Below are 17,592 nucleotides of genomic sequence, written 5' to 3'. Positions count from 1 at the left end.
AGCTAGTGCTTCCATCTCAATTTGGAGCACTGTTCTCACTTCTTGCTTAGCATCTTCATCACAATTTGAACTAAAGAACACTGCCGATTTGTCCTTGTTCACTAACTGCCCCGATCCTCTGCTATAGATTTCCAGGACATGATGTAACCTTTCAGCCCCCCTTCTCGACGCCTCAGAGAAGACTATACAGTCGTCCGCGAAAAGAAGGTGTGAAATCCATGGGGCATGTACACCCACTCGAACCCCCCTCGACAGATGCAGAGGTCCGACTTCTTTCAAGAGACAAGATAAACCTTCTGAGCATAAAAGGAATAAGTAGGGTGATATAGGGTCACCTTGTCGAATTCCCCTAGTCGGTCTGAAGGGCCTCGAGAGATTGCCGTTAACCCTTACTGAGAAAGCCACTGAAGACACACATCTCATAATGGTATTAACAAAGCTCTCGGCAAAGCCCAAACTAAGCATAATTCCTTGTAAATAATTCCACTCCACCTGGTCGTATGCTTTCGCCATGTCCAATTTGATTGCACACGCCCCGGTCTTCCCTTTCTTCCTCTTTAGATAATGAATGCACTCATATGCGACGAGCACATTATCACTGATCAGTCACCCTGGTACAAAAGCGCTTTGCTCCGGAGATATCATGTCATCCAGGGAAACTCGAAGTCTATTAGCAAGCACTTTAGAGCAAATCTTGTAAATGACATTGCACAAAGAAATTGGTCGAAAATTCTTTAGATCCTGAGGGTGTTTTATCTTCGGGATAAGCACAATAGCAGTTTGATTGATACCTTCTGGCATTTGCCCACCATTCAGGAAATTCAAAACTGCATTTGTGATGCTAGGCCCCACAACATCCCAATGGGCCTTATAGAACCCTGCTGTGAATCCATCGGGGCCTAGGGCTTTGTTTGCGCCCATCATAAAAAGAGCCCGCTCCACCTCCTGGGCTGTGAAGTGGGCTTCCAATGACTCATTCATCACATCTGTGACTCGAACTGGTACTCGGCTTAGGATGTCTTCTGGGCGCGGGTCCGGCTGGGCCGTAAACAGGTCCCTATAGAAATCAGAGGCCAAAGACTCAAGCCCCTCCTGTTCTGTAATCAACGCGCCTTCCGGCGATCGCAGCCCAACGATCTGGTTTACCTTGGCTCGTTCCTTTGATTTTGCCTGAAAGAGCTTAGTATTTCGATCACCCTCTTTTAGCCAAGTAATCCGCGACCGCTGCTTCTCCATAGTCTCCTCTCTAGCTAGAAGCTCAGAGATTCTGGCCATGATCCGGCGTTCTTCTTGGGACGGACCAGCAAACAGGGATCGTCGTCTCACCTCCTCAAGTTCCCGGTGGAGACGCTTCAGATCCCTCCTGACTGATCCAAAGACAGTGTGCTCCCATTCCTGGAAAGAAACCTGCATCCGCCCCAGCGCCGACTGTCCATTTGCCGCTCTGATCTCGTCAATCCACCAAACTGCTCCCGAGCGTCCAGAGTTTCATTGAAATCCCCCGCGCATATCCACGGGGCATCGCTCTGGACACTTAAGAACTCCAAAAGCTCCCAACTACGGTACCTGCGGTCTCTCCGTGCCTCACCATAGATGCCGGTGAAGCACCACAAGTCGGCACCAGAGGTTGGATCAATTACCATTACATCTATATGGCGCTTGTCATACGTCTGCAATTTCACGCAGACCTCATTTGTCCAGAGGAGAGCCAGCCCTCCCCCGCGACCGAAACTACCAACACCAACACCATTTGGAAAGCCGAAATTCCTTCGCAGACTCTCCACATTATTGCTGAACAAACGCGTCTCTGACAGAAACACCACCAGCAGGCGGTGCATCTGAATGAGGCTCCGGGCTTCTTGAACTGCCTCGGGCCGCCCCAAGCCCCGGCAGTTCAGGCTTAACATTTTTAGGGAATCGATGGTGCAATTGCATCAAGAGTGACGAAGGGGCGTTTACATAACAAGGGCGGTGCTCCATCCACAAAGTCCGATATATCCATATCAGGGAATCGATGGTCCAATTGCATGTATAGATATCAAAAACCGGTATGTTTTTCATGAATTGGTCATAATATTGACCATTGAAATATGTTCCTCCCCTAGGTACTGTGATGAAAGTCGTCAGCTTTCAACTAGGAGTATGATAGTTTGAGTGGACACACTATGTTTGGTTTTGTGTCCTCTTCATCGACATCAATGGCAGGCGACTAGAGTACCCAATGGAGCAGCTTGTTGACAAGGCTGTACCGTAGAGACCTGTGCTTCACCATGCCGAGCTCCTCCCCCTCCCCGTCGCCATGGCCGCCAGTCACCACCTCGAGTCCACTGAAGACTGCGAACCTGCTGACGCATGGCGAGCCGCCTGCAGGGCCGCCGCGGACGATCTTGAAGAACCTGGCGAGGCAGAACCTGGAGCAACCAAGGTGCACGAGAAAGGTCGACCTGCCCTGCCACTCCGGCGGCGTCGGGGACTCCTCCCTCCACAGGACGCGCGGCGCCGCGGGCGGTGCTGCTGTCAGGTCTGACGCGCACACGACGCCGTCCTCCACCTTGTCGGCCAAGAGGCCGAACCAGAGCTTGTGCTCCGGGACGTACGTGCCGGGGCCCCAGAACGGCAGCACCCAGTCGCCGGCCTTGGCCCACTCGCCGGTCCCGACGTCGAAGGAGTGGGTGCCCAGACCGTCCTTGGACACCCAGACACTGGCGCCGCCGCCCGCCACCGCGTAGGAGGTGATGTGAGCGCGGACTCGCTGGCTGTCAGGGTCGTAGGTGCGCGCGTACGGAGGCGGCGGCATCGGGCGCCAATCCCAGTCGGCGGCGTCAGGATCGAAGAGGAGGCCGTGGAAGCAGGCGGCGTCCCGGCTGAAGGCGCGGTTGAAGTGCGTGTCGATGACGTAGAGGTCGTCGTCGCCGACGGGGAGGGCGGCAGGCCTGACCTTGGGCGCGGGGGTGAGCTCGGGCAGGGCGCGGACGGTGCCCCGCGCCGGGTCGTACATCACGCAGCGGCCCGTGTGGTCAGTGGCCACCACCTTGTGCCGCTTCCTCCAACCGCCGCCGCCTCCGCTGCTGCCGTGGAGGAGCATGAACTCCATGGCGCCTTTGCTGGTGCTGGTGCCGGTGCCGGTGCCGGTGCCGGTGCCGATGGTGGGGGTGGGCGCGCTGAATCTGATGGCGGGAGGCGGGAGGCGCGCGTCTTCTGGCGGCGGCGGCGGGACGGGGGGCCTCTCGCCCTTGGGGAAGAAGAGGCGGGCTGCGTCGATGCGGCGCAGAGGGAAGTCCCGTTGCTGGGTGTTGTTCATCACCAGGTACACGAACCGCCGCCGGAAACTCATCACGGACGCCCCGCCGCCCCGGCCCGCTTTGAGCGGATCGGATTGAATTGGTTCCTCTTCCTCTTCCTCTCCCTCTCCTCCTGCCGAGTGCCGACTCTATCTAGCTCATCCGACTTGCCCGACCAGATCTGCAAAAAGCCGGTGCTGAAACCATGGGCTACATTGCAAAAATACAACAACAGCATAACAAGATCTGCAAAAATACAACAGTCTGCAATGCTCACATTTGGTCTCTACTCCATGATCTGCACAGAGGCACTGGGAGCCTTGCTCTGTTCTGGTTTAGTTGGAGTAGATGGTTACACCTTGTGCAACATGTACACCAAGGGAAAATAAAGAAAATAAATATGCTAGGAATGAGACATTCGATAAAGAGGTAACCAAGGAAAACCAACATTTGTTTCGCTGACAACAAGGGGCCCTGAAGAATACAAACATATGCATATGAATGCCTTACTCTGAACATAACTGAAACAAACCAACCCCGCTGGAAGCAAAATGAATACATTTTGGGCTTGGGTGGGACAACAAATTTTGTATAGCAACTTAGTAACCACTAAGATGAGTGGATCTATTTGTCTAAGAACTTAGTAAGCACTTAGAATGTCTGATTGGTGAACCGTACTGTGACGATGAGCATGAGTTCTGAAAAAGGAAACAGTCATAGGTTTAGACCAGCTTGTCATATTGGCTATAGTATGGTTGCATCTAGCTTTATAGGGCTGAAAAAAAAAGAAAGGTCACTGATAAGAAGTGGGCAAATGTTAGATCCTCACTGACTTTATTCGTTTGAATGGACACAGTGTTGTCGATATTTCCAAGGGCTTTTCCAGGAATTTACTGGCATCTTTGGATGTACACGACTTCAACCTGATCTGGAATATGGCAAGGTAAAAAAAATTGAACAATGTGTACCGAACATAAGGTGAAGTGCTTCCAAAATCTTCTCATCAACAGAAACATTCACAGCCAACAAAAACTCTGCAATCATTCGTTTGCCTTGCAGATTTGATAAAATCCTATTGAATTTTATGCAACTGAGAAAGTACTTTATGGATACAAAGTCTGAAATGTAACACCAATGAGCATTACCAAACCTCATACCTATGTCAAGACCCCCTCTTTCACAACATCATTTGTCGCATGATCTGCATAAGCAATCAGAGCATGAATATATAAGGTGATATTATTGGCATTAAATACTAGATGGTAGCATACATACACCCATTACAGTGTGATATAAGAGTAAAACATGATAACTGACTTGTACGAACTAAACAATATAAGAACATGTCTGCTTCCAGTCATTCAGTAGTTCAGAAACAGCAAGGGGCACTACATTTCAGCACAAGACCAAAATCAACTACGTGTTTGACAAAACAAGCAAGTAAGAAGAAAATTGAAAACTGCAATACATGATGGTGTAGTTTCGTCAAATAATGCAGGACTAAACAATCACACAAACAGGAACAAGTATGTACTAGAAAACATGCTTATCAGCCACCAAGAACAGTTATCTAAAAACACTATATATATAGTGGTGTTATCCTAAAGTAAGAGAAGAATTTTGCATTGTCAATTTAAGATATATGTGAATCCCAAATCAAGATCGAATTTTTATCACTAACTGTGAAATCAGAGGCATAAAGGACAAAATGTTTCTCAGTTCAGGAGCAAACTTTTGATCCAAACAGTTCAGTGGATGCTAAAAGTAGGAGTCTAGTCCCTTGCCTACAAGGCTACAATCGACCATAAACAGATATGATACTGTATTGGGATCAAATGGCTCTCTCCTTGGCACCACTTTTAATTTCAACTGTAAACAGCTGACCACAACTCAGTCACTCTGTTGATGGAGGTCCTGACTCCTGTGCACCGAAGCAGAGTTCTTCTCACCGTAGCCTCAAGAAATCATGTGGATGGCTGTACACATACTGTGCAATAAAACTAGGTCTTAATATAATTTAGCAGCTAGATTGAGAGGAAGTCAGCAATAGAACAGATGGGGGAAACCGAACAGAATGGCAGCAGCTTAAAATCCTTGTTGCAGCGAGATCTGAAATGAGAATTTATTAGGAAAACAAGCAATAATAGCAGAGAACAAGACTTCAATGGTGATTCAGGAAACAAGATTTAGGAATATACCAGGTACTAGGGAGGGAATCGAAAAGGCAATGTGGCTGCCGTGAAGAACTGTGAAGATGTATAGGCTAAAAAGGAAACATAGTGTGTCCGCCCCTGCGTGCACGGACGACGAAGCGACCCTTGCTGCAGAGATCCACGATAGCAGCGGCGACGGCAGTGAGACTGAGATGGAGGAAAGGGAAACGGAGCAAAAGGACTCTGCACGTGGGTCCAAGTAAGATCATAATCGGAACAGAACGGTGAATCCGACCCTACCTCGTGAATCCGATCAGAAGTAGAACACGGTGAATATGCAGTCACCGACTCGCCGCTGCCTATAAATCCACCGGCCCTCCATCCATCCTTGTTCGTTCCTCAAAAATTCGTTTCCTTTGCGGGTCCTCGGAGATGGCGCTGGCCCTTGGCGCTGATATCTTCAGCCGCGGCTTCCGTTTCCTCCCGACGCCGCAGGAAGCCGTGACCTACTACCTGCCGCGCCTCGTCGCCGGAAAGCCGCTGCACGACGCCGTCCGCCCCGTCGGCCACCACGCCGACGTGTACGCGTGCGCGCCTGCCGACCTCGCGCGCCACTTCTGCCCTCTGCCCAGGACCGGCGACCGCTTCTTCTTCACCCCCAGCGCCGCCAGCAGAAAACGCGCCGCCCAAGCCAGAAGAGCCGGCTCCTGGCACGCGCAGAACACGGTGGACATCAAGGGCCGCGGGGATGCCAAGGTCGGCGAGCTCAAGAAGCTTCGCTACAAGATGAGCGGTGGAGTGTACACGGACTGGCTCATGGACGAGTACTCCTGCTGCTGCTGTTCGGATCAGGAGGAGGGCGCCGTCGCCGGCGAGAGCCAGTTCGTCTTGTGCAAGATGTACGTGTCTCCTAGAGCTGCCCCGACATCCGCGGCGCACCAGGAATCCACGGCTTATTTCTTCACGCTACGACCGCCACCGCCTGCCGCGTCCGCCGCCGTCATCATGCAGCCAGCGCCAGCGGCAGCACCCAAGAGGCCAGCGCCGCCGCAGGATGCCATGTCGCCACCGTGCGCCAAGAGAATGCACGGTCCTGCTGTGCTACCGACACCACCACAACAACAACCTCTGGCGCCGCCAGCTCTGACCCTATCGTCCCTCACCGCAGTTCGGAACATGCCCCTCGCGCCACCACAGCCATCTGCGCCTCGCCACGGTTCGACGACTCCATCAGCGACACAACCATCGCCCCAGTCTTCAGCTCGGTGGTCGGTGCCGCCATCTACGACCCGACCGCCCCTCACCGCTGTTCGGACGATGGCATTCGCACGACCACAGCCGTTTGCGCCTCCCCGCGGTTCGATGACTCCCTTGTCGACACAACCATCGCCCACTTCAGCTCCGCCTGCGGCGCCGCCAGCTCCTACCCGGGCGCCCCTCGCCACTGTTCGGAAGATGTCCTTCGCGACACCACAACTGTGTGCGCCTCGCCGCGGCTCGACGACTCGCTTGGCAACGCAACCATGGCCCGCTTCAGCTCCTCCTCTGGCGCCGCCAGTTCCAATCCATCCTGCGATGCAGCCGCATCGCTCACCAATGCCATTGCCAGCGCCACCGCAGAAGGTGCCGACTCCCCCAGCGGTACACGCCTGCCACGTGCCTCTGCAGGTGCCCGTCCAGTCAAAGCAGAGGAGGATACTTGATCCGTTTGAAGCCACCATGCTGAGAGATGAAGCGGAGGAGCAAACAGTGGCTGCAGCACCTCATCCGCCGCCACCCCCTGCTCCTACGCCTGGGCTTCAAGACGAAGACAAAGAGGACTGGGACGATTTAGCCAAGGCATTGGAAATTTGAAGACGCCGTGGTGACAGACTGACAGCCGAAGCAGATGAGGGAACAGTGACTACAGCACTGGAATTCGACGTAGAGTTGTTGCAGTAGGTAGCAACGCTTGTATAAACTCTTATGTATGCTGACTTTTGGGGGGAAGAAAGAACTCTACCGCCAAATCTTAATGTATGACATGACAGCAAACTGTGTTGAGCTAGTACAAGAACTGCCGGTTGTTTGTTGCATTTGTTTATAATATATATATGTATTGGCAAGCTCTAAACCTAAATATTCCTGTTGCCAAGTTCTCTAGTCTGCGAACTGTCAGTAACAGTCAACAAATAACCAAGGTGATACTTCAATGTCTCCCATGTATTATACTTTTAAAAAATTGAAACCTAAAAACAGGGTAAATCCCCAGAGCCAATGTATCAAGCACCCTAAAATTACTGCATTTCATTTCTCAGGGAAAAAGGCAGTGCATTCTGAGACAATAGATGAATTCTGATGAACTGAACACTTAAATGGAAGACATCATACATTGCAATAATGATTCTTTCACACAAGCAACTGCAGTGACTATGGGGAAATCAGTTGTCACAAAATATGTATAGCATTCCAGTGCCGAAAAAAACTGTCTGGAGGGGAAAATAAAGGAAACATCAAATATAGATGGCATGTGCTTGTTTTAATTTCACAGCACATGGAGTTCCATTTAGTTTAGCGACACCATCGTGTAAGGAACTAATGTGCCTTGAAAAGCAGTGTATAATGAGCATGTAACTTGTGTTTACAAGATTTGCATGATGTGGATCACCATTAGTGTGTGGAAGAAGTTTTTATGAGGCATACGTGACATGGATCTCAGTTTTCTTCTCTCCTTCAGAATTTCCGGCCGGGGTATCACAGCACCAGATGCATGCATTCCTCTTGCGATCCTGACGTTGGTCCCATCTTCCAAATACTTATATCCAACCTAACATGGTTTCCTGCAGTAAACATTGTTTTGAGTGTTGACAGATTATTTTTATAAACATAGAAGTGAATAAAAGCAATGTCTCTGTAGGTAGTAACACATGGCCACCAATTATCATATACATACCCAGTGACAGGATCAACTACTTGGACACTTAAACATGAAGTGAAGCTTCAATCGAGAAAAATACCGCCCGTGTGGCCTTCTCCTTGCTAAATGTGTTTCTTAACCTGAAATGATGATAACCCAATTATTTATGGAGTTCCTGAGAGATGACAATGCATAGGACAATGAACAAGATGTTTCCCCTTTGCCGGTTGCAGTTTGCACTTAGCAGCACCCCAGAATAGACAAACAAATATGCAACACATTTTTAATAAGTATATATAATGATATCAGAAAGAAGAGAAAAATACAGTTCTGCAGTTCTTGTTTGACATTCATATGTGCCGCTGTCCATATGTGCCGCTGTCGGCCGTTTCGGGTCGATAGGGCCTGATCTGCCTCGTCGGGTAAGTCGAACCTCCGCACGAGGGCCAAGGCCTAGGGGCGTGTCGTCGTGCCTGCGCTCGCCAAATTAGTTCTGAGCTGGCGGCGGCGAACTACAGCTCAATCCTAGGATTGAGGAGCCTAGGCGAAAGCCATGCACGACCTCAATCAACGGCGACGTCCTCGAGCGCCGCTTACCTTCTCAGAGGCATCGATGTAGCTTTGTCCCTCTCCCCCTAGTGAAAACCTAGCCCTAGTTATCAAGAGCCGATGGTGGTGGCGTCTACGACGTCGCATCCTTCTTGAGTTCTGTCCTGATATCGATGTAGCTACAAGGAGCGGTGCAGGGCACAATGGTCACGGCGTAACCGGCGAGTATGCTGTTCAGCGGTGGCGCGAATCGACGATCGGTTGGTGTCCTTCGGCTTAGGTCTAGGCTTATTCTTAGTCCTCATGTTGGTTCTTCTTGTTGTTTCTGTTAAGTGTTGTTGTTGCTGCTGTTATAATCTCTCCCTCCCCATTGTACTTCTTTGGACTCATTGCATCTAGATTGACGCCACGCCCTTCCACTTCCCGGCTTGTCCGGTATCTACGGAATGAAAATTCAGGTGGGGATAGTTCATCCCCCGGTGACCTTTAAAAAAAACTATTGATTATGAGCTTATTATGCTAACACGCACCATCTAACATGGCAGGCTGGCGTCGATTTGTAAATCTGAAGGCCAACATCCACCAATGGATACAGGATGCACACGATTATTCAGATCTCATTCACTATTAATATGCCCTGTCTTCCTAATTTGCTATCTTAGGGAGAAGGTCTATACCTGTCATTCAGTATATACTAGTCAAACTCGTATGATCAGCCTGAAAGCAGGGCAACTGGGATAAAGCCTGCGCATCATCTAATCACTTACAATACAGGACTAAAACCAGGAGTGCAGCTGCAACAGTAATGTGGACTCCGAAAAATTAACACCATTTGCAACGGTAGTGCAGCTGCAATAGTTTGGGAATTTGAACTTCGCAACTAGCACCTAGATCAAGATGTCAGTAGAAGGTAGGTTTGATTCTCGATTAAACCGATACAGCCAGTGTGCAGAAACAAAAGGCTTGTTTAGTTGGCGAAATGGTGTCGTAGCACTTTCATTGTTATTTGGTAATTAGTGTCCAATCATAGTCTAATTAGGCTTAAAAGATTCATCTCGTGAATTTCGTCTAAACTGTGTAATTAGTTTTATTTTTTATTTATATTTAATGCTTCATGCATGCGTCCAAAGATTCGATGTGACGGGGAATCTTGAAAAATTTTGGGAACTAAACACTACCAAAGCTGCCAATTATGCAGCTGGTACCAGTCCTATGTAGCCACAAACAGTAACCTGCTACACTGAACACTCAGGCTAAATAACTGTCAACTGGGGAATAAGATACAAGGGCAGCAATGAAATTACCAAGTAGTTGCCCTCGACGATGACGCGATTCTGGGACTAAATGACACGCTTTAGGAGCCCCCGTCTCCCCCCTTGTCCTTGCCTCTGATGATCATCACCTGGCAGTAATAAACACACAAAAGGAGGGAAAATGGGAGGTCCTGCAACGAGAAGAGAGTAGGACTAGCAGGAGTGCTGGAGCAACTGAAGTGGGGGATGGAGCGGAGCACGAGAGAGGTTACATTGTCGCCGCGGAGGATCTTCCAGTGGTCGATAAGCTTCTCCGCCGCCTTCCATCCCATCCTCCTAGCAGCGCTGCGGTGGCCGGCAGAGCCGTCCCTGCGGGCGTGCAGCCAGGGCGACGGCGCAGGGCCTCCAGTTCTGATAAGGCTCCAATTTTCTAGTACCATAACCCATGTAGCTAAGCAGATTTTGTTTCGTTGGTCCAAAATAGGATCATCCACTGGTAAGCTTAATAAAAAAATGGTTTTCCGGAGGCCGTACGGCGTCGTTTTGTCTTTTGACTCCTGTGATCCCAAACCTGTCCGTCTCTTATCGGTCATGTATCGCGAGTGACAGCAACGGCGACGCACCGAGGCAAGGCCATGAAGGCTGAAGGTAATACTAATCATTCATATTTCTTTTTTTTTCAATTCATTCACATTGAACTATAGCGAGTAGTGGATCAATCTCTAAATTTTGTTCTTTTCATCTAAACTCGCCTAGTGGACTAGTGTTTGAAGATTGAACCCATATCTTCTACAAATCGGTCTAAAAATTTTGAACTGAGTTGGCAAAAACGTAAGAAAAAACAAAAAAATAGAGATTTTTTTTCTAGGCCTCATTTTTTTAGTTTTGTACCAGACCTCGTAACTCCTCGGGACGGCCCTGTGGCCGGCGAGGGAGGCGGCGGCCGGGGGAGGAGCCAGTGGCGGCAGTGGGCGCTAGGGTGACTGCTGAGAGCGTAACTAGGCCAGGTTGGTGAAGGAGGTGGAATGCATCAGTTGGACTTTTTTTTTGTGACCCATGGTGATGGGGAAGGCCTGGTATGGTCGCTCTGGGCTGAGCCCAGCTTGATTCCAGGCACGCATTTGGAATTGTATTTCATGAGCTCAAAACCTTGTTTCCACAAATTTGACACAGGAGAAACCCCCTGTTTGGATGTAAGCGATCTTTTTAATAAACTGTTAATGTATGACGTGACAGTGACAGTGTTGAGCTAGTACAAAAACTGCTGTTTGTTGCATTTGTTTATATATCAATATATGTATGTATTGTCAAGCTCTATGTCGTTAATATTTCTGTTCCCAATTTCTCTACTATGTGAATTGTCAGTAACAACCAACAAATAGCCAAGGTGATACATCAATGTCTCATGTATTAGTTTCCAAGTAATATACTTACAAAAAAAAGGTGAATCCCCAGAACCAAGCACCTTAAAATCACTGCATTTCATTTCTCAGGGGAAAAAAAGGACTGCATTTTGAGACTATAGATGGTACAATATATAGGCCTGTGACCTTGTGTGTTTTCTGTTGTCTCTTTTTGATTGCATCTAGTAACAGTAAACTGCAAGCACTTTTGGAAACGTTTTTACATCGGTACAAAAACCAACAATAGCAGGTTCAGTTCACCCTGTTTTCATGAATTGGATATCTTACGGCACAGATATAAATCCTTGGGAAAATTCAAGAATGCATTTCTGAAGAACAGGATCTTTTTTTATAGAAAATAGGAAACTGATAAAAGACAACAGATGTCATATGTGTAGTGTAGGTGTGTAGCAATGATCATCATCCACTCTCCAATACTATAGTTCTATACAATACAACATATTTCATTGCTACATCATGACTGAATTTGTTGTTTTCGTTCCAATCAGGCACCATTTGTGTTACATTAGTATTTAGGAGTTTTATAATGATACTTATTAAAGCAACATCTAAAATTTCAACTGATGGACCCCGACCCCCCCCCCCCAAGACCCGCTCCTCGTCATCATCCTCCAGCCGCCAGAGCTCAGCCCTTCTAGATCTGCCCCATCCCCTGCCGCCCTCCCCATCAGCATCCAGATTCGCCCCCATCGTCGCCCGATCTACACCGTTGTTGGGTGTCTCTCCAACGCTCACCCTGGGGTCGGCGAGATCGAGGTCTCCGCCGCGCCACCGCTCGATCCCAGCTCGCGCGGGCAAGCGGCCATGCCGGCGCCCGCGCTGCCAGCCCCAACCCCAGCCTGCTGGCGACCTTCCAGGTGCTAGTAGCCACCTCGCCAGCGACGGTTGGAGGGATGGTGGACGAGACGTTGGTCGTCATCGAGGACGTCCTGAATGACGAGGACGAGGAGGAGGATGCGGCACGCTCAGGCAGGCCCTCGCCGTCCTCTCTCTCCACGCATGCCCTCCCCTTCTTCCCCACCCGTCGGTTAGCTGTCAGGAGTTAGTTCCGGCGTTGGGAGGAAGACCCCGGTCGGGTAGCTTCGACGACGAACTCGCTTCTTCTACCACGCACCCGTCGTACCTGGGCGCTGCTCGCAAGGCTCTCTAGGCCACGCCTCCACCGCCGGCAGGGGCTCCAGACGCGGCGCAGAGCGCAATGGAGGGAACCCATCTGGTGCCTGCAAGGGGGGAGCGGCATCATCGACGCAGGACCGTTGGCCCAACAATTGTGGGACTCAGCCATTGAACGCCGCCCGAGCGCCCGCACAGCGTCGCCTTGGTTCGCAGCCAGCGGCGAGAGTTCCGATGCACCAGCGACTCGCCCGCGGCGTAGGGCGCTCGTGCCTGTCACGTTTCGGCAACCCCATCGAGGGTGCAACGTCAACACCGATGGATTCCAGATTGTCGAGAGTCGTCATCACCGGCGCTATCCGGGGAGTATGGCACCCAAACGCCACCGCCCCGTCCCGCCAGAGCTTGTGGATCTCTGCTTCAACTGCCTCGCGCACGACCACATCGCCGCTCTGTGTCACTCCTCGTCCCGCTTGAAAGGATCAAGATACACAAGAGGGGGATGAATTGGGCTAATTCTAAATTTTCTTGCAATGATTAAATCCTACGGTTAGCCCAATTAATCCCTTGTGCCTAGAAAAGTGTTTCTATCAATCTAACGCACAAAGGACTTGCAACCTATGTTCCAAACTTACTCTAGCATGGCAATTCTATGAATGTAAGAACAAGTATTGAATTGCTCAAAGTAAATGCTCAAAGTAAATAGAGAGAGAGGAACGCGGCGATGTTTTGCCGAGGTATCGGAGAGTCGTCACTCCCCAATAGTCCTCGTTGGAGCACCCACGCAAGGGTGTAGCTCCCCCTTGATCCGCACAAGGATCAAGTGCTCTCTACGGGTTGATTCTTCGACACTCCGTCGCGGCGAATCACCCAAAACCGCTCACAACTTGAGTTGGGTCACCCACAAGCTCCGCCGGGTGATCACCAAGCTCCCAATCACCACGAAGCCGTCTAGGTGATGGCGATCACCAAGAGTAACAAGCACGAACTCTCACTTAACCACGTGAAGCCTAATGAGAACGGTGGATGCACACTTTGCTACTCTTGATTCACTAATGAGGCTACTCTCTTGGATTCTCAAATCTCAATCACCTCACTAGGACCTTGCTCTTCTTGGTACTCACAAACGTGTTTCTCAGTTGTTGGAATGAGCAAAAGTAACTCCACACACGAGTGGAGCTTCTATTTATAAGGCAGCCTAAAAAACGAACCGTTATGTGCCTCTACGGGGTGACCGGACGCTCTGGTCATGTTGATCGGACGCTCCGGTCAGTTCAACCCACACACCAGTGTTTAAGTGTTGACCGGACGCTGGTAGGGTCCGATCACCACTGACCGGACGCGTCCGGTCGCATTAAACCCTCACTGGAACCTTACTGTACTTGACCAGACGTTGAACCCCCAGGGTCCGGTCAGTACTGACCGGACGCGTCCAGTCGCAGATATTCTCTTCTGGAACCTTACTAGAGTCGACCGGACGCTGGACCTCAGCATCCGGTCACTTGACCACTCCAGCGTCCGGTCGCGCCAGACGCAATCTCCTTGGTCAAATGAACTGACCGAACCCTGCGGCTAGCGTCCGGTCGCACTGGAGCCAGCGTCCGGTCAGCATTTGACCCTCCATTCACTTCCAACTCTCGATCATATGTGAATGAAGTTTGCTCCATTGGATCTTAGGCATATGTAGGAGCTACCTAGTGCTAGTTTTAACAAGTGTGCACCACACCTAACTCACTAGACTCATCTAGGTCAAGCTACCCGTCCATAGCCCCCTTAATAGTACGGCCAAAGGAAAAACAAAGTCCTAAACTACTCTAAGTGTCACTCCAACTCCAATCGACACTTAGAACTAGTCATCCTTAACCTTGTCGTCCATCCTTTGAAAACCGAAACGATTTCTATCGTAGGGGCATGACCACCTCGATTACCCAATCAATCCCCATTACCATGACCTAACTTAATTGCCTCTGCAAAACACACGTTAGTCATAGTAATCTTGTATCGTCATTAATCACCGAAACCCAACTAGGGGCCTAGATGCTTTCAATCTCCCCCTTTTTGGTGATTGATGACAATACCGCCTCGAGTATGTGAAAGAGTGAGGTTTTTGACATGCTTGGTTCATATAAGCTTTTGTCAATAGGAACAAAAGTGTTAGGCAAGCTTATATGACCCAAGCCAACATGATGTATTCAAAAGATATGAAATAAGCATGAGTACAAGTAATAAAGCTCATTTGCATCGGAGTAAAGCACGGAAGCAAAGGCAAATGAGCATAACACAAGTGATATGACATATAAAGGAATTCAAAGTAGAGAGCACACATGTCATATATCACAATCACGTAGATATCACTATCACATAGATATAATAATATGCATGAAAGTAAACACACGAATGCATAATAGTAATAGTGTATCACACAAATAAAGCTCCAAATGTATATAATAGACTAATAGCTAACTAGGCTCCCCCTAAAAGACGCTCCCCCTGAGTCTACATACTCGAACCCTCTCCTCCTTTGGCGTCAAACACCAAAATCTAAGGGTCGGTTGGCGGGACTGCAGCGGACGAGCCGGGCGCTGAGGTACGCGGAGCAAGCTGAAACTAGGCACCATCATCATCTGACCCTGAGCTCTGGACTGACTAACCCTCTGTGGCTGGAAGTGTCGCTGAAGCGGTCTAGGTCTAAGCTAGGGTAGGTGCTGCTTGTGATGCTGCTAGTATATCTGTCATAGGATCTGAAGATACGACAGACGAAGGGAGCCTCTGAGTAGTCACGGCGACGGGAGCTGCTGTAGAAGGACCTAGGGCATACATATGTGGCGGTGTAGGCATCCCTATCAACTCGCTAAAAGATGCTCCAAGACTCCTGGAGACTGACGTGTCAGGTACAAATAGCGAGGGTGACTGATCCGGTGAGAAGCCCGTATGATATGGTGTGAACTGCGGGGCTACCACTGGCGAGGATAACCACTGGGACACCTGTACTGTGGGAGAAGCAAACAGAGCTGGAGGCTGTCCCTAACTCTGAAGCCCACTGGGCTGTACTGCTGGAGTCGTCGTAGTGGTGGCAGGCTGAGCAAGCTGGGATGAAGGCTGTGACTGTGGAGCCCCAAGTGCTGTTACTACATGCTGCATAAATCCCATAAGCTGCTACTACATGAGTAACTGCTGCTGATGCATCTGCTGCTGCTGCTGCTGCTAGAGGACCTACTGTTGTCACTGGAACTTGTCCTGACGAGCCTGAAACTGTGCAAAGTTGGTAGCGGTCTCCTGAGCCTGTCGTGCCTGATCCTGCTGCATCCACTCAAGTATAGCAATCAAGGCAGGGTCCGTCTACGGTGTAGGTGGAGCGGAGCTAGAACTACTGGCCTCTACATCATGTCTGCGTGGAGGCATATGAGGAATAGGTAGGTAGTCGTCATCGGAACTATCACTAGACTCGGTACATCTAGATGACGGCGAGGCTGAGTGGGTGCGTGTGGTGTGCTATGCCTAATCCTCTGTGCCATGTTATAAGCTAGAAACTCTATGGTGGCACTTCTATACTCTGCAACCATCTCTGGTGTCCTAACATGCACAGCCTTGAGCATAAGAAATGTGATCCAATGTGCATATGGAAGCTGCCTGCGACCCTTGAAGCCCTCAGCTATCGTGTCCTCCATCTTAGACAGAAGAAGATCCCATACATCAACATTGTCTGCTGCATAAGGGCGTTGAGGAGCCAAAGCTGGAGGCGAGTCAAGCTCTCTCTGTATCCCAACTTGGGAAGTAGTGTCCTCCTTATGATAGCCTCTAGCACTCTAGCTGTAGGAGTAAGGTCACTGGGGTTCCTCCTCGACCCCTAACCAAAGGGCTCCTTAAAGCAATGGCGCACAAGATCTGTAGGGGGCACCAAACCACCATGAGGACGCCTGGGAGGCTCTTGCTGTCCATAACACACCTCATGTAACCTAATAGGCTGCTCCTGTAGCCTCAGTATCTCCCTGGCCCTATGACTCATCATCCTATAGTCTCTACCTCTGAATGCAAAGTGTATAAAGTTATGATGTGGGTCAATGTAGAGCGATGTATAGAACTACCGAACCTAAGATGGTACATACAATCCTGTCCGGCCAATCAGATCTGTCAGCCCCGACAGATATGCAAGGTAGGGGCGAATATGCTCTCCGGCTGCTGTGACTATAGCCTCAATGCTGCAAACCCGCTGAGATCTGAAAACTGCCCCACTGTTTAGATATGTATTGTAGAAGTCCTCCTGTAGTGGCATGTAGAAACCCTCTGCTGCTCTCTCATCTCTCCTAGGTGGAAACCACACCTTAAACTCTACAAACCTCAGCTGTCGGACCTGCTTGGTCGTGGTAGCCCTCAAGTCAAGATGGGTCACTAGAGGCGGACCCTGTGGTCTAGGCGGTGGACGTGATCCCCTCCGCTGTGTCGGCGGCCTTGGTGCAACTAGAACACGGGTACGACCAGAGCGGCATAGCAGGGGCTATGGTGCCTGCTCTGTCTCCTCGGCCTCCTCGGCCTGCTCACCCTCCTGAGTCTCCTGAGCTGACTGAGGCTCTACTGGTGGGAGCTGCTACTGTAACTCCTGCTGTGACTCTCCTTGAGGCTGAGGATCCACAATGGGAAGACGTCGTCCTGCCATCATGACAGTCCCAGATGGACTACCATGAAGACTCTCAATCTGCTCAAGTCTACCCTACGCGTCTGGTGCCAGATGATCTGCAATGACAACTCCACTGCAGGCACCTCCTCTCTCAGCATGCTCTACGGCCTCAGCAACTGCTGCTGCTCTCGCTGTTTCTGCATCAGGGTACTTGCGCTTCTTTGATACAACCTGCTTCGTCGCCTTGCCTTTAGGTCCTGTAGGCTGGTGAGGCGGGGGCCTCCGATCATCATCTCCTGGACCACCAC

The 17,592-nt window shown here is 50.1% G+C and overlaps 1 protein-coding gene across 4 annotated transcripts; it reads right to left on the bottom strand.

The window, feature by feature from the left end:
• Window positions 1-2,032: 2,032 nt before the first annotated feature.
• Window positions 2,033-10,540, bottom strand: LOC136505249 (uncharacterized). 4 transcript variants are annotated; one of them, XM_066500398.1, is made up of 7 exons: window positions 10,405-10,540; window positions 10,184-10,281; window positions 8,367-8,470; window positions 8,117-8,253; window positions 4,439-4,482; window positions 3,559-4,209; window positions 2,033-3,462 (listed from the first exon to the last, which is right to left on the bottom strand). In XM_066500398.1, exon 7 carries the CDS (start codon window positions 3,332-3,334, stop codon window positions 2,210-2,212), a length of 1,125 nt encoding a protein of 374 aa, XP_066356495.1. In that variant the 5' UTR covers window positions 3,335-3,462; window positions 3,559-4,209; window positions 4,439-4,482; window positions 8,117-8,253; window positions 8,367-8,470; window positions 10,184-10,281; window positions 10,405-10,540; the 3' UTR covers window positions 2,033-2,209. The 4 variants fall into 4 exon arrangements, 3 of the variants coding, with proteins under 3 accessions (XP_066356495.1, XP_066356496.1, XP_066356497.1); XM_066500399.1 differs by lacking the exon at window positions 10,405-10,540 and having other exon boundaries at window positions 10,184-10,397; XM_066500400.1 differs by lacking the exons at window positions 8,117-8,253; window positions 8,367-8,470; window positions 10,184-10,281; window positions 10,405-10,540 and adding exons at window positions 5,231-5,268; window positions 5,353-5,390; window positions 5,480-6,054.
• Between the last annotated feature and the right edge of the window lie 7,052 nt (window positions 10,541-17,592).

Source organism: Miscanthus floridulus, chromosome 14 (assembly GCF_019320115.1).
Source record: "Miscanthus floridulus cultivar M001 chromosome 14, ASM1932011v1, whole genome shotgun sequence".
Taxonomy (NCBI): Eukaryota; Viridiplantae; Streptophyta; class Magnoliopsida; order Poales; family Poaceae; genus Miscanthus; species Miscanthus floridulus.
The sequence above is the reverse complement of the archived record's forward strand: the minus strand, read 5'-3'. Positions and strand labels throughout refer to the sequence as shown.

Excerpts from the sequence above, each read along its gene's own strand:
- LOC136505249 (XM_066500398.1), bottom strand. The coding sequence starts at position 3,334 with ATGAGTTTCCGGCGGCGGTTCGTGTACCTGGTGATGAACAACACCCAG.